General features: G+C 42.5%; 1 protein-coding gene across 1 annotated transcript in view; it reads left to right on the top strand.

Moving 5' to 3' along the window:
- Window positions 1-14,575, top strand: part of PALLD (palladin, cytoskeletal associated protein) — a 417,875-nt gene that overhangs the window by 166,199 nt on the left and 237,101 nt on the right. The window contains exons 3-7 of the mRNA XM_007457377.1: window positions 338-404; window positions 7,753-7,858; window positions 9,170-9,244; window positions 13,362-13,503; window positions 14,079-14,102. Coding sequence (XP_007457439.1) covers window positions 338-404; window positions 7,753-7,858; window positions 9,170-9,244; window positions 13,362-13,503; window positions 14,079-14,102 — 414 coding nt within the window. The remainder of the gene's footprint in view (window positions 1-337; window positions 405-7,752; window positions 7,859-9,169; window positions 9,245-13,361; window positions 13,504-14,078; window positions 14,103-14,575) is intronic.

The following is a 14,575-nucleotide window of genomic DNA, read 5'->3' as shown; positions in this document are numbered from 1 at the left end:
AAAGAGTTGAAGGTTAAAACTATGGATGTTTTACCCACAGACACACGTGCATTTATTTCATATTTGATAAGCCATTTAAAATCGTGGTTATCATGGCCAAAGGGACAAAAATGAAACTGATAATAAATCTGACACTAAACCCATACTGCTTTGAAGAAAGCTTTTCTTGGTAGTTCTTTTTTTAAATGATTATCTGAAAAAACAGTCTGAGTAAAAATGGTCTGAACCATTCTCTATTTCAAAATAAGACTTTGTACATTATTGTCTGAGTGAAGAGCATTACCTTTGGAAGCAATTATAGATACTACTTACATCTTTTTTTTTTTTTTCCACTCAGGTGCCAGTTCAACAGATTCTGACAGTGAAAGTTTAGCGTTCAAATCAAAACCTGGAGCCATGCCACAGTAAGTACCTACAATTCCATCAGTTATAAGCAAAGACTGTCAACAGAATTGTGCTGTGTGATGCCACTTGTGTTGTGCTCTGAAGAGGTCAGCTTATGTCAATCAAGGACCAAATGCTTGAAACTGGAACACAGTTTTTAACTTAAGAATTTGAACTTTGAAATGCGCATTTCATCATCGATGTGCCAAAGTCTAACCATCCACCATGTTAGTTTCATTGACAACTAACAGGTTATAAATGTATGAAAGGACATATATATGGAATTTAAGAAAAAAAAATGTTATGAAGAACCTAGGGGTAAAACAGGAATAAAGACAGAGACCTACTGGAGAACAGACTTGAGGATATGGGGAGGGGGAAGGGTGAGGTGTGTTAGGGCGAGAGAGAGACATGGACATATATATACTAACAAACGTAAGGTAGATAGCCAGTGGGAAGCAGCCGCATGGCACAGGGAAACCGGCTCGGTTCTTTGTGGCTGTCTGGAGGGGTGGGATAGGGAGGGTGGGAGGGAGGGAGACAAAGAGGGAAGAGATATGGGAACATATATATATGTATAACTGACTCACTCTGTTATAAAGCAGAAACTAACACACCATTGTAAAGCAATTATACCCCAATAAAGATGTTAAAATTAAAAAATAAAAAAATAAATGTATGAAAGGAACACTTGTGTTGAGGGAAAATTACTTAAATCATTTCTAAAATGTAAATGTCAACCAAGTTATCCATACGTATTAGAACATATCTAATTAGGCCAGAAATGGGTTTCCATTTGGATAAAGTCTGTTTCTAGTTAGATCTCGTCATGAAAATCTCAAAATTTAGTTTTTCCAACGAAGACATACAATGTTAGTATCTTTATTATTTTGCAAAAATAAAGTAAAATTGTTCCCATCCTCCCTGGGAGCAAAGACTGCCACCATGTTCGTCCTGCCTGCTGTTTGCCACAGAAGAGCTGAGGAGGCATGACGAATACCAATGTCCAGGATCCACCACCAGAGAGCTGACGTCTGGGTTGGGCCCTCAGATTTAAAGGACTTTATTCTGTATTTGGGAATCCAAGCAGTTGTGAATTTTGCTGTGTGGCTGACAGGGTCTTGGTGCCCAACCCTGTGTCAGGCCTGAGCCTCTGAGGTGGGAGAGCCGAGTTTAGGACATTGGTCCACCAGAGACCACCCGGCTCCACGTAATATCAAACGGCGAAAGCTCTCCCAGAGATCTCCATCTCAATGCTAAGACCCAGCTCCATCAAAGACCAGCAAGCTACAGTTACACAGCCCCACCCATTAGAAGAGAGGCTGCTTAAAATCATAACAAGGTCACAGACACCCCAAAACACACCACTGGATGCAGTCCTGCCCACCAGAAAGACAAGATCCAGCCTCATCCACCAGAACACAGGCACCAGTCCCCTGCACAAGGAAGCCTACACAACCTACTGAACCACCCTTAGCCACTGGGAGCAGACACCAAAAACAACAGGAACTATGAACCAGCAACCTGCGTAAAGGAGACCCCAAACACAGTAAGTTAAGCAAAATGAGAAGACAGAGAAACAGACAGCCAATGAAGGAGCAAGGTAAAAACCCACCAGACCAAACAAATGACGAGGAAATGGGCAGTCTACCTGAAAAAAAATTCAGAGTAATGATAGTAAAGATGATCCAAAATCTTGGAAATAGAATGGAGGAAACACAAGAAACATTTAACAAGGACCTAGAAGAACTAAAGAGCAAACAAACAGTGATGAACAACACAATAAATGAAATTAAAAATTCTCTGGAAGGAAACAATAGCAGAATAACTGAGGCAGAAGAACGGATAAGTCACCTGCAAGATAAAATAGTGGAAATAACCACCACAGAGCAGAATAAAGAAAAAAGAATGAGAAGAATTGAGGACAGTCTCAGAGACCTCTGGGACAACCTTAAATGCACCAACATTCGAATTATAGGGGTCCCAGGAGAAGAAGAGAAAAAGAAAGGGACTGAGAAAATATTTGAAGAGATTATAGTTGAAAACTTCCCTAATATGGGAAAGGAAATAGTTAATCGAGTCCAGGAAGCACAGAGAGTCCCATACAGGATAAATCCAAGGAGAAACACACCAAGACACATATTAATCAAACTATAAAAAATTAAATAGAAAAAATACTAAAAGCGGCAAGGGAAAAACAAGAAATAACACACAAGGGAATCCCCATAAGGTTAACTGCTGATCTCTCAGCAAGAACTCTGCAAGCCAGAAGGGAGTGGCAGGACATATTTCAAGTGATGAAAGGGAAGAACCTACAGCCAAGATTACTCTACCCAGCAAGGATCTCATTCAGATTTGACAGAGAAATTAAACCTTTTACAGAGAAGCAAAAGCTAAGAGAATTCAGCACCACCAAACCAGCTTTACAACAAATGCTAAAGGAAGTTCTCTAGGCAGGAAACACAAGAGAAGGAAAAGACCTACAAAAACAAACCCAAAACAATTAAGAAAATGGTAATAGGATCAATATCAATAATTACCTTAAATGTAAATGGATTGAATGCTCCAGTCAAAAGACATAAACTGGCAGAATGGATACAAAAACAAGACCCACATATATGCTCTCTACAAAAGACCCACATCAGACCTAGGGACACATACAGACTGAAAGTGAGGGGAGAGAAAAAGATATTCCATGCAAATGGAAATCAAAAGAAAGCTGGAGTAGCAATTCTCATATCAGACAAAATAGACTTTAAAATAAAGACTATTACAAGAGACAAAGAAGGACACTACATAATGATCAAGGGATCAATCCAAGAAGAAGATATAACAATTGTAAATATTTATGCACCCAACATAGGAGCACCTCAATACATAAGGCAAATGCTGACAGCCCTAAAAGGGGAAGTCGACAGTAACACAATCATAGTAGGGGACTTTAACACCCCATTTCACCAATGGACGGATCATCCGTAGTGAAAATAAATAAGGAAACACAGCTTTAAATGATATATTAAACAAGACGAACTTAATATTAATAGGAATTCCATCCAAAAAAACCAGAATACACTTTCTTCTCAAGTGCTCATGGAACATTCTTCAGGATAGATCATATCTTGGGTCACACATCAAGCCTTGGTGAATTTAAGAAAATTGAAATCGTATAAAGTATTTTTCCGACCACAGCACTATGAGACTAGATGTCAGTTACAGGAAAAAATTTGGAAATAATACAAACACATGGAGACTAAACAATATACTACTAAATAACCAAGAGATCACTGAAGAAATCAAAGAGGAAATCAAAAATTACCCAGAGACAAATGACAATGAAAACACAACAACCCAAAACCTATGGGATGCAGCAAAAGCAGTTCTAAGAGGGAAGTTTATAGCAATACAATCCTACCTCAAGAAACAAAAAACATCTCAAACAACCTAACCTTACACCTAGAGCAATTAGAGGAAGAATAAAAAAAACCCCAAAATTAGCAGAAGGAAAGAAGTCATAAAGATCAGATCAGAAATAAATGAAAAAGAAATCAAGGAAACAATAGCAAAGATCAATAAAACTAAAAGCTTGTTCTTTGAGAAGATAAACAAAATTGATAAACCATTAGCCAGACTCATCCAGAAAAAGGAGAAAAATCAACAGAATTAGAAATGAAAAAGGAGAAGTAACAACTGACACTGCAGAAATACAAAGGATCATGAGAGATTACTACAAGCAAATCTATGCCAATAAAATGGACAACCTGGAAGAAATGGACAAATTCTTAGAAAAGCACAACCTTCAGAGACTGAACCAGGAAGAAATAGAAAATGTAAACAGACCAATCGCAAGCACTGAAATTGAGACTGTGATTAAAAATCTTCCAACAAACAAAAGCCCAGGACCAGATGGCTTCACAGGCGAATTCTGTCAAACATTTAGAGAAGAGCTAACACCTATCCTTCTCAAACTCTTCCAAAATATAACAGAGAGAGGAACACTCCCCAACTCATTCTACGAGGCCACCATCACCCTAATACCAAAACCAGACAAAGATGTCACAAAGAAAGAAAACTACAGGCCAATATCACTGATGAACATAGATGCGAAAATCCTCAACAAAATACTAGCAAACAGAATCCAACAGCACATTAAATGGATCATACACCATGATCAAGTGGGATTTATCCCAGGAATGCAAGGATTCTTCAGTATACACAAATCAATCGATGTGATACACCATATTAACAAATTGAAGGAGAAAAACCATATGATCATGTCAATAGATGCAGAAGAAGCTTTCCACAGGATTCAACACCCATTTATGATAAACATCCTCCAGAAAGTAGGCATAGAGGGAACTTACCTCAACATAATAAAGGCCATGTGTGACAAATCCACAGCCAACATTGTTCTCAATGGTGAAAAACTGACACCATTTCCTCTAAGATCAGGAACCAGACAAGGTTGCCCACTCTCACCATTATTATTCAATATAGTCTTGGAATTTTTAGCCACAGCAATCAGAGAAGAAAAGGAAATAAAAGGAATCCAAATCAGAAAAGAAGAAGTAAAGCTGTCACTGTTCACAGATGACATGACACTATACATAGAGAATCCTAAGATGCTACCAGAAAACTGCTAGAGCTAATCAATGAATTTGGTAAAGTAGCAGGATACAAAATTAATGCACAGAAATCTCTGGCATTCCTATACACTAATGATGAAAAATCTGAATGAGAAATTATGGAAACACTCCCATTTACCACTGCAACAAAAAGAATAAAATACCTAGGAATAAACCTACCTAAGGAGGCAAAAGACCTTATGGAGAAAACTATAAGACACCGATGAAAGAAATTAAAGATGTTACAAACAGTTGGAGAGATATACCATGTTCTTGGATTGGAAGAATCAACATTGTGAAAATGACTATACTACCCAAAGCAATCCACAGGTTCATTGCAATCCCTGTCAAACTACCAATGGCATTTTTCACAGAACGAGAGCAACAAATTTCACAATTTGTATGGAAACACAAAAGACCCCGAATAGCCAAACCAATCTTGAGAAAGAAAAACGGAGTTGGAGGAATCAGGCTCCCTGACTTCAGACTCTACTACAAAGCTATAGTAATCAAGACAGTATGGTACTGGCACAGAAAGAGAAATACAGATCAATGGAACAGGATAGAAAGCCCAGAGATAAACCCATGCACATATTGTCACCTTATTTTTAATAAAGGAGGCAAGAATATACAATGGAGAAAAGACAGTCTCTTCAATAAGTGGTGCTGGGAAAACTGGACAGCTACATGTAAAAGAATGAAATTAGAACACTCCCTAACACCGTACGCAAAAATAAACTCAAAATAGATTAAAGACCTAAATCTAAGGCCAAACACTATCAAACTCTTAGAGGAAAACATAGGCAGAGCACTCTGTGACATAAATCAGAGCAAGATCCTTTTTGACCCACCTCCTAGAGAAATGGAAATAAAAGCAAAAATGAACAAATGGGACCTAATGAAACTTCAAAGCTTTTGCACAGCAAAGGAAACCATAAAGAAAATGAAAAGATAACCTTCAGAATGGGAGAAAATATTTGCAAATGAAGCACCTGACAGAAGATTAATCTCCAAAATATACAAGCAGCTTATGCAGCTCAATATCAAAAAAACAAACAACCCAGTCCAAAAATGGGCAGAAGACCTAAATAGACATTTCTCCAAAGAAGATATACAGATTGTCAACAAACACATGAAAGGATGTTCAACATCACCAGTCATTAGAGAAATGCAAATCAAAACTACAATGAGGTATCAGCTCACACCCGTCAGATTAGCCATCATCAAAAAATCTACAGACAATAAATGCTGGAGAGGGTGTGGAGAAAAGGGAACTCTTTTGCACTGTTGGTGGGAATGTAAATTGATACAGTCACTATGGAGAACAGTATGGAGGTTCCTTAAAAAACTAAAATTAGAACTACCATACTACCCAGGAATCCCACTACTGGGCATATGCCCTGAGAAAACCATAATTCAAAGAGTCATGTACCACAGTGTTCACTGCAGCTATATTTAAAATAGCCAGGACATGGAAGCGATATACAATGAAATATTACTCAGCCATAAAAAAGAGAGGAAATTGAGCTACTTATAGTGAGGTGAATGGACCTAGAGACTGTCATGTACAGTGAAGTAAGTCCGAAAGAGAAAAATAAATACCGTATGCTAACATATATATATGGAATCTAAAAATAAAAAGTTCTGAAGAACCTAGGGGCAGGACAGGAATAAAGACACAGATGTGGAGAATGGACTTGAGGACACGAGGAGGGGGAAGGGTAAGCTGGGACGAAGTGAGAGAGAGGCATGGACATATATACACTATCAAACGTCAAATAGATAGCTAGTGGGAAGCAGCTGCATAGCGCAGGGAGATCAGCTCGGTGCTTTGTGACCACCTAGAGGGGTGGGATAGGGAGGGTGGGAGGGAGACGCAAGAGGGAGGAGTTATAGGGATATATGTATACGTATAGCTGATTCATTTTGTTATACAGCAGAAACTAACACACCATTGTAAAGCAATTATACTGCAATAAAGATGTTTTTAAAAAATAAAAAAGTAAAATCTACCGAAATTTTGTGGAAAACTCCATGGACATTGAGATCGTGGTAATACATTTCATTGATTTGCTAGTATATGCATAACAATTATAGCCATTTAACATCAAATAGGCACTGAATATTCATGTTAAAGGGATCTTAGTAAGATCACATACTCTACCACCTGTGCATCCAGTCAATTATCTCAGGTTTAGTGAAGTGACATGAGTCACTTGAGATTACACAGCCCGTGACTTAGCAGAATTGGGCCTGGAAACAAGTCTAAGTTTTATGCACCAAAGTAAAAATTCCAAGATACTCTTGACTTTACACAGTGAGAAGCCAGAACAAAGAACAGCTGCTAGACTGAAAATAGACAACGAGAACTCTGCATTAAATATAGAACCCCCAACCCTGCATGTTTTACGTATCTGCTTAGTGTTAGAGACTGACCTTTTTCCAAGTATTTTCTTTTGTCTTAGGATTTCCAGTTCAGTAATTTCAGCTCTCTGGTAAGAGCTGAGATACATAGTTACATGCGCTATTTTTCCTTTTTCTGTGTGTTTATTTAACTAATGTCTAGGGCCGTCTGTGCCTATACTGCCCACCGCTATTCTAACTGTAGGTCACGGGTCCCGATGTTGGAAGCACTTACAGTTGAAGCGGGTTGAGTAGACATAAAGAAACTGGGCTAGTCTGTGGAAATGCTTCAAAGAATACTTCCTGCTTAAAAAATTCTGAGTGAACCCTTGGTCCCTTCCAGGGCTCAGAAGAAAACAACTTCCGTTTCCTTGACGATAGGATCATCATCTCCAAAGACAGGGGTGACCACAGCCGTGATTCAGCCACTGTCTGTCCCTGTTCAACAGGTAAGTGTTCCACAGCCCACAAGGAGCCAAACTCACTGAAGAGTATAACTAGTACTCCCTTGAAATATTTTCTAAGTGGACACAGAACTGGGAGAAAAGAAAATGGTAAATAAAGTTCTTCCTTTTAATGCACTGAAAATAATCTGTAATCAGAGACATGCCGCAGGGCTTCCCTGGTGGTGCAGTGGTTGAGAGTCCGCCTGCCGATGCAGGGGACACGGGTTTGTGGCCCAGTCCGGGAAGACCCCACATGCCATGGAGTGGCTGGGCCCGTGAGCCATGGCCGCTGAGCCTGTGCGTCCGGAGCCTGTGCTCCGCAACGGGAGAGGCCACAACAGTGAGAGGCCTGCGTACTGCCAAAAAAAAAAAAAAAGACATGCCACCGATTAATCAATATCTGCATTTCCTTCGGGAATTTCTCTTTCTAGCAGGCAGTACTCTGATAAAATGACATCTGTTTTAGCTATTACTGTTGGATTCTCCCCGTATGTGCCATCTTTTGTGTAGCCAAATTCATTAGCTCCTTTAAAACCAAGTAGAAGACTAGAAAAGTCCGCCTGCCGATACAGAAGTTTTCCCGTCCCCTACGAGCTAAACAGATAATACAGAAAAAAATTCGCATTCCTTCCCTTCAGCATGCTGTTTTATCCTGCTTTTTTATTTCATTGTAAGACTGCTTTATCCAAGAAAGAAAAGCAGTACGAATGACTGGAAAGTCATTGTAGTAAGTTTACTTTGCAAAACACAAAAGACATGAAGGTTTTTTTAATGTAAACGATTAAAATCTGGATGTTTCTGAATCAACTGTGATACTTTGTGCTGTGACGAGTATCTTCAAACCCAACACTTTTGAAATGTGAACTCATTCCTACCTCCTAAGTGTGTCTAAGGAACATCATTGTGCCCTCCAGCTACCGGCACCCATGGGTATTTTAGAAATTCTAGTATGTGACTCACTCTGTGATGTGTAGGGTACACAGCCAGTGAAGAAAACACATCTGAGATCATAAACTGGAAAAGAACCAACCAGTAGAAGTAAGTCAGCGATGGCACGTATAGTAGAGATTTCATTTAAACCCCTAACGCAGAGTGGACTTCACAGAAATAGTTGTGATTAAGGCAGTGGACTCCTTTTAGTGTTTGATATTTAAGTATTGGTAAGTATGTAATGAATGCTAAGCCCTGTCAGCGGCCATGCTGTCACCCACGTGGGTCCCTCTTGGGCACCGTCCCAGTAACACCAGGTCTTAGAGCCCATCTTTTCAGCGGTTCGTATGTTCCAAGTTTGACCCACGTGCCTCTGCTTTTCAGGCTCCCAGCCCCACCTCGTGCCTCTGCCGGCCAGATGGACCCGCAGCCGCCTGCTTCCCGCCTGTTTTCACCAAGGTCTGGCATCTGTGCGTCTCATTCAGTGGGTCTGCTCTGGGCCTTAGGTTCCATTCCCCTGTGGCTTCATGGAGCAGTGTTTAAAAATTACGAGTGGATGATGGTTACCTTTGGGCTGAGTAGATATTTGTTGTGCAGCTGCTGTGTGACCATAATTTGTAAAGGATCTGAGGGAGGTGGCCCTGCTCACGTTGGACCTGACAGAGCTCAGAATAGACTGGGAAACAGTACAAGAAACAACACAAAATGCTGGGTAGGGAACTGGGAGAACTGGCAAGTTTTATAGACATTTTTTTAAAAAACTGACTGATTTTCAGTTTGTCCAAGTTGGTGTTTTCTGTTGCCAAGCTGATGACATGCATTTCGTTGGTCAACTGTTAAGCTCAGAAATGGTCCCGTGTAGTATTTCTTCTCTGTTTCCTACCCCCTTTTTGAGAAAGTTATAAACTTTATTTTTTTATTGGAGTGTAGTTGATTTACAGTGTTGTGTTAGTTTTAGGTGTACAGCAAAGTGATTCTGTTATACATAGACTTTTTTTCAGATTCTTTTCCCTTATAAGTTATTACAAAGTATTGAGTATAGTTCACTGTGTCATATAGTAGGTCCTTGTTGTCTATCTCTTACACATTGTAGTGTGTTCATGTCAATCCCAAACTCCTAATTTATCCCCCCTCCTTTCCCCTTTGGTAATCATAAGTTTGTTTTCTATGTCTGTGCGTCTGTTTCTGTTTTGTATATAAGTTCATTGTGTCATTTTTTTTTTTATTTGAAAGACATTTTAAAAGGCACAAGTAAAGGGAGAGGTGCACCATGCCTGTGCACCAGTACACTGTCAGAAGTCATGACCCTAGACCAGTCTCTAAATTCAGTGCAAATCTGGCTCAAATTCCAACAGGTTCCTTGTTTTTATTTGTGTTTGATGTTGAACTTGGCCATTTGATTCTAAATACTTTGTGGAAGAAAAAGCAGCTCAGAGCAGCCAGGGCCCTCCTATACAAGCAGGAGGAAATGGTGTTAGGGATCTGAGATGTCAAGACTTCCCAAGGCCAGAGCATCAGGAGAGCAGTGCTGGCTCAAGGCTGGACAAATGGACGAACGAGGCCCAGAGAGCGCCCACAAGACACCCCAGCACCCTGCGGTCACTGGGCAGGGTGGGTTCTTCAGCAGAGGTGGGACCCAACCTCACACTTTTCACAAAAATCAATTCCAAGTAACTAAAGACAAATGTGAAAGCAGTTTCTATAAACCCATCATCTAAAAGCTGTAAATCTGCAGGGCAGCCAAGAAGAGCATCTGAATGGTCTTCATGTAGGGAATGATTTCTTTCTCCTAAACCAGCCTGCATCCAGCTTGCTTAAAGACCTTTTCATAAACAGGGTATTGACCGTAGGATGCAACAAATGATAATTGTTGACAGCAACATTGAAGTCGCCTCCCAGGATAAAATACCCAAAAAGAAAGAAAACAAGGCATGTCAAACCTGCCAACAACCATGTTGGTGTAACAGCCCATGAGGCCGTCCATCCTTTGGTGCTTAGAGCAGGAGTTGTTTACGGAGGGGTGGGCACGGCACGTTTACCTGTAGTTTAAGAGTTTTTCTCAAGCAGCCTCATGAAACTGGCCGGGAAATCTGTGTTACCTGCCACACTGTTGCTGGGGACACAGTTGATTTTGGAGCCAGGGCCCCGTGCACCTCTGGGTTGAGGCCGATCAAGCGTGTCCTGGTGGCACCAGGGAGGGCAGAGGCCCTGAGAGTTTCCTTTCCTCCCTCAGGGCCGCGGAATTCCTCCAGGGCCATGAGAGACCCTCAGTCCCAGGCACACACCCTGTTCCTTTCCCCTGCAGTGCAGTCCAGCTCCTGAGACACAGGTTCCAGCAGCAGTGTCCCGCCTTCCCCAGAGAAAACCAGGAAGCGTTCTCTGAGCTTAATAGAAAGAAAAGCAAACCAGAATTCAGCTTTTTTACAAAGCTTGAGTTTTTAAGTCGCAAACTGTCGAGTGGCCGGAGCTCAGGGCTGTGTCCCCGTGCCTGCAGCTCCGCGTCCTGGGTCTGGACAGTGGGTGTCCCCCCGTTCTGCATGGTCTTCCTCCTCACTGGCACCTGTGCCCTTTCCCTGCGGGCGGCGCCTCTCCCTGCTCTGCCCTGTCCTTTGGGGGCCTGGGCTCTGGTTCCGGAGGGGATGGTGGTGACAGGGGGTGGCCTGGGCTTTGCGAGTCCACTGGCGCCTCCATCCGTGCTCTCCCACGTCGCTGGGAAAGGCTCCCCAGGGCTGAGCCAGAGCCGCAGAGCTGGCGGGGACAGCGGGGCTGTGAGTCACAGGGACACACATGGGGCCAGGAGAGCGGCCTGCTCCGTGTGGCATTTCTCCCCAGAGCAGTAGACCCTCCAAGGAGTCTCAATACCAGGTGGACCTGACAACGAGAGATGCTCTTCTGTGGACCCTGAAACACCCAGGGGTCCCAGAGTCTGCCGAGTGGACGACCCTGACTGCCAAGGTCAGCCTCTGAAGGTGGCTCTTGGCCTCCCTTGGGGTCCTCACTGTGGTTCCTACGAGCGAACCGTGTTTACGGTGGCTTCCGTCAAGAGAAAAAGCTCACTCCAGGAGGGGCCAGGTGGCACACCTGGGCTAACCGCAGAGGTTTGACTGTATAAAGTCTTTGGCATCTTCCCATTTACCACCTATGTGATTTTCCAGTGTTTGAACAAAATGCATAATCCTAGGAGCAAACAGAGTCCCCCTGTGGTGTCTGAAGGCTCACACATGAAGAATATTTGTGCAGCATCTGTAATGTGCTGTGAACACTTCCTGGACAAGCCGGGGGCCTTGATTCATCCATCCACACAAGCTGGACCCTGTGGGCCACATCTTCCCTGCTGATCTGCTAAATTAGCGCTTTCTGGACCAATCAGAAAGTGAAAGTCAATTTAAAACCAGAGATTTTCCTACAGTTAAAAATAAGGGTGGAGTGAGAATGCACTCAGAAGTAGGTAATAATCTTCACCTTTCCGTTAAAAACAAAGCAAAACAAAACAAAAGACCTTAGCCAGCAGAATTCTCATCAAATGCCTTCCCAGACTTCGCAGTAGACTTTTATGGTCCTGCCCGCATCATGGACTTTGAGGATTCCCACGGGGCCGGGGCACACACACTGCAGGCCAGTTGCTGCAGGGTCTGTTGTTCCCAGCACACCATTGGCTGGCTCTTCAGAAAAATGTAAAAAGCAAAAACAGAAATAGAAGAAAGAAAAAAAAAAAACTTCCTGATGTGAATTTGTTTGCTTTGGGTCTCTGCATAGGTGAATTACTTGATCATGTTTGACATCTTTTAAGAGTTCTTCGTGTCCTTTATCAGATGTAATACCCTGTGGTCAGAAGGGTAAATAGGCAGAAAGTTTCAGTGGGCCCGTGGCTAAGCAATCGCAGAGGGGAAGGGCAGAGTGCGGACACCTGGAAGGGGCCAGTTATTCCTTTGGTATTCAATAGCCAGTTTACAAGCTTCACGTCTTTGCATCTGTGAAGCCAAACACATTTCTGGTCTGTTGGGTTGTAAACATTTATTGGGCTGGAGTTGGAGTAGGTGGCACCAGGGTGACAGCAGGGGAAGAGGCAAGGAAGGTCAGGCGGGGGAAGTGCTCCTGTTTTCTTATTTCACTCAGAATCTCCAAATGAGAAAATGCCAACCCTCATCCTGGTAAAGCGGACCCCGGAAGCTGGTGGGCAGAGGTGGTGCCCCGCGAGAAGCTCAGAGCTTGGGCGACAAGTGGGGTCTCCTTGACTTCCTGTCTGGGTCTCTCAGGACTCTACACTCATGTAGTGCGATTCTTTAAAGACGTTTGCATTCCACCAGCTCACTCTTCAGTGTAGATAAAGGTACCCATTACCATAAAATTCCATGAATACTAGAGCCGTACCTTTGCAGGGTGGGCCCAGCATTTCTGCTGGCCCCATGAGAAGCCTTACTCACTTCATTACATGCAGTTAAAGGTGTTTCTCCTGGCCTGATTTTATGATGCAAACCCTGTGTTTGCTTCTCTAAGGTTGGGAAGTGTTACTCTCTGTTGTGAAGCTGTGTGAGACCACACCAATGCCTGATGTGCACAGATCCTTGCATTTCAGGAGCTGCAAAGCATCTCAGCCTCCAAGGGACAGGCGGCCGTGCTGGAGTGCCGGGTCCGAGGCACGCCCCCGCTGCAGGTCCAATGGTTCCGACAAGGCAGTGAAATCCAGGACTCTCCAGACTTCCGGATCCTACAGAAAAGTAAGGAGAGGGGCCCGTCCCACCACCCCCAGGTCTGACCAAGCTCTCTTGTCCAGCTCCAGGAGAACCGGGAAGGGCTTAGTCACTGAGATGCATGGATTTCTTCCTTCCTCCCTCTCTCCCTTCCTTCCTTTCTTTCTTTGCATTTTATTTGTTTTAGTATTTAATTTAATTTTTATTTTATATTGGAAGATAGTTGATTTACAGTTTTGTGTTAGTTTCAGGTGTACAGCAAGGTGATTGTTATATGTTTACATATAGTCATTCTTTTTCAGAGTCTTTTCCCATGTAGAATATTACAGAATATTAAGTAGAGTTTCCTGTGCCATACAGTCGGTCCTTGTTGATTATCTATTTTATATACTGTAGTGTGAGATGCATAGATTTCTGTTCTCCGAGTGGGGAGGGTATGCAGGGTGCAGCACGTTAAAGCCGCCCTGATGGAGTTTGTCTTCACCATTTCTGCAGACGTGTCCTAGACAAGGTCACAGAAAAAGATGGGTAGGTTTAGTATGAACGGAAGCCCAGCCTAATACTCTGTTTTGATTTCTTTTTTTTTCTCATGTGGGAAACAGAACCTCGATCCACAGCTGAACCTGGTAAGAAGCTTTTTCTTTTTTTCTCTCTGGTAATGTATCTCTTTGGTTTCAATAGCTCTTTGTTTCCGTTTTAAAGCCATAAGCAGAACAGTGTTTTTGCAGTTCCCTGGAAATTTGAAACCCCCTTACAGACAATATCTTCTTTATCATGGGGTCTGCACGCTGCGTTTTACATCAAGTTCTTTATTAGGGAGGCATGAAGTTCCATTCAGACAAGAAGGTCAGGCTCAGTGACTTAAGGCTTTTAAAACTGTAGTCTGTTATACTCAGAAAGCAAACTAAGCTCAAGATGAAAAAACATCCTGCTAAGATTCCAGGAGAAAAGAGTGATCTGTTGCATATTTCTGCTGACCAAAAGCCACCACCAACTAGACCCCAGCCTGGAAATGCACCTCACGGGAAAGCAGCCCGAAGATGTCAGCAGAGTGACCACCGGGCATCTCTCATTTATGTGCCCTGACCCATGAGCGCTT

Source organism: Lipotes vexillifer, unplaced genomic scaffold, assembly GCF_000442215.2.
Source record: "Lipotes vexillifer unplaced genomic scaffold, Lipotes_vexillifer_v1.1 scaffold668, whole genome shotgun sequence".
Lineage (NCBI taxonomy): Eukaryota > Metazoa > Chordata > Mammalia > Artiodactyla > Lipotidae > Lipotes > Lipotes vexillifer.
The sequence above is the reverse complement of the archived record's forward strand: the minus strand, read 5'-3'. Positions and strand labels throughout refer to the sequence as shown.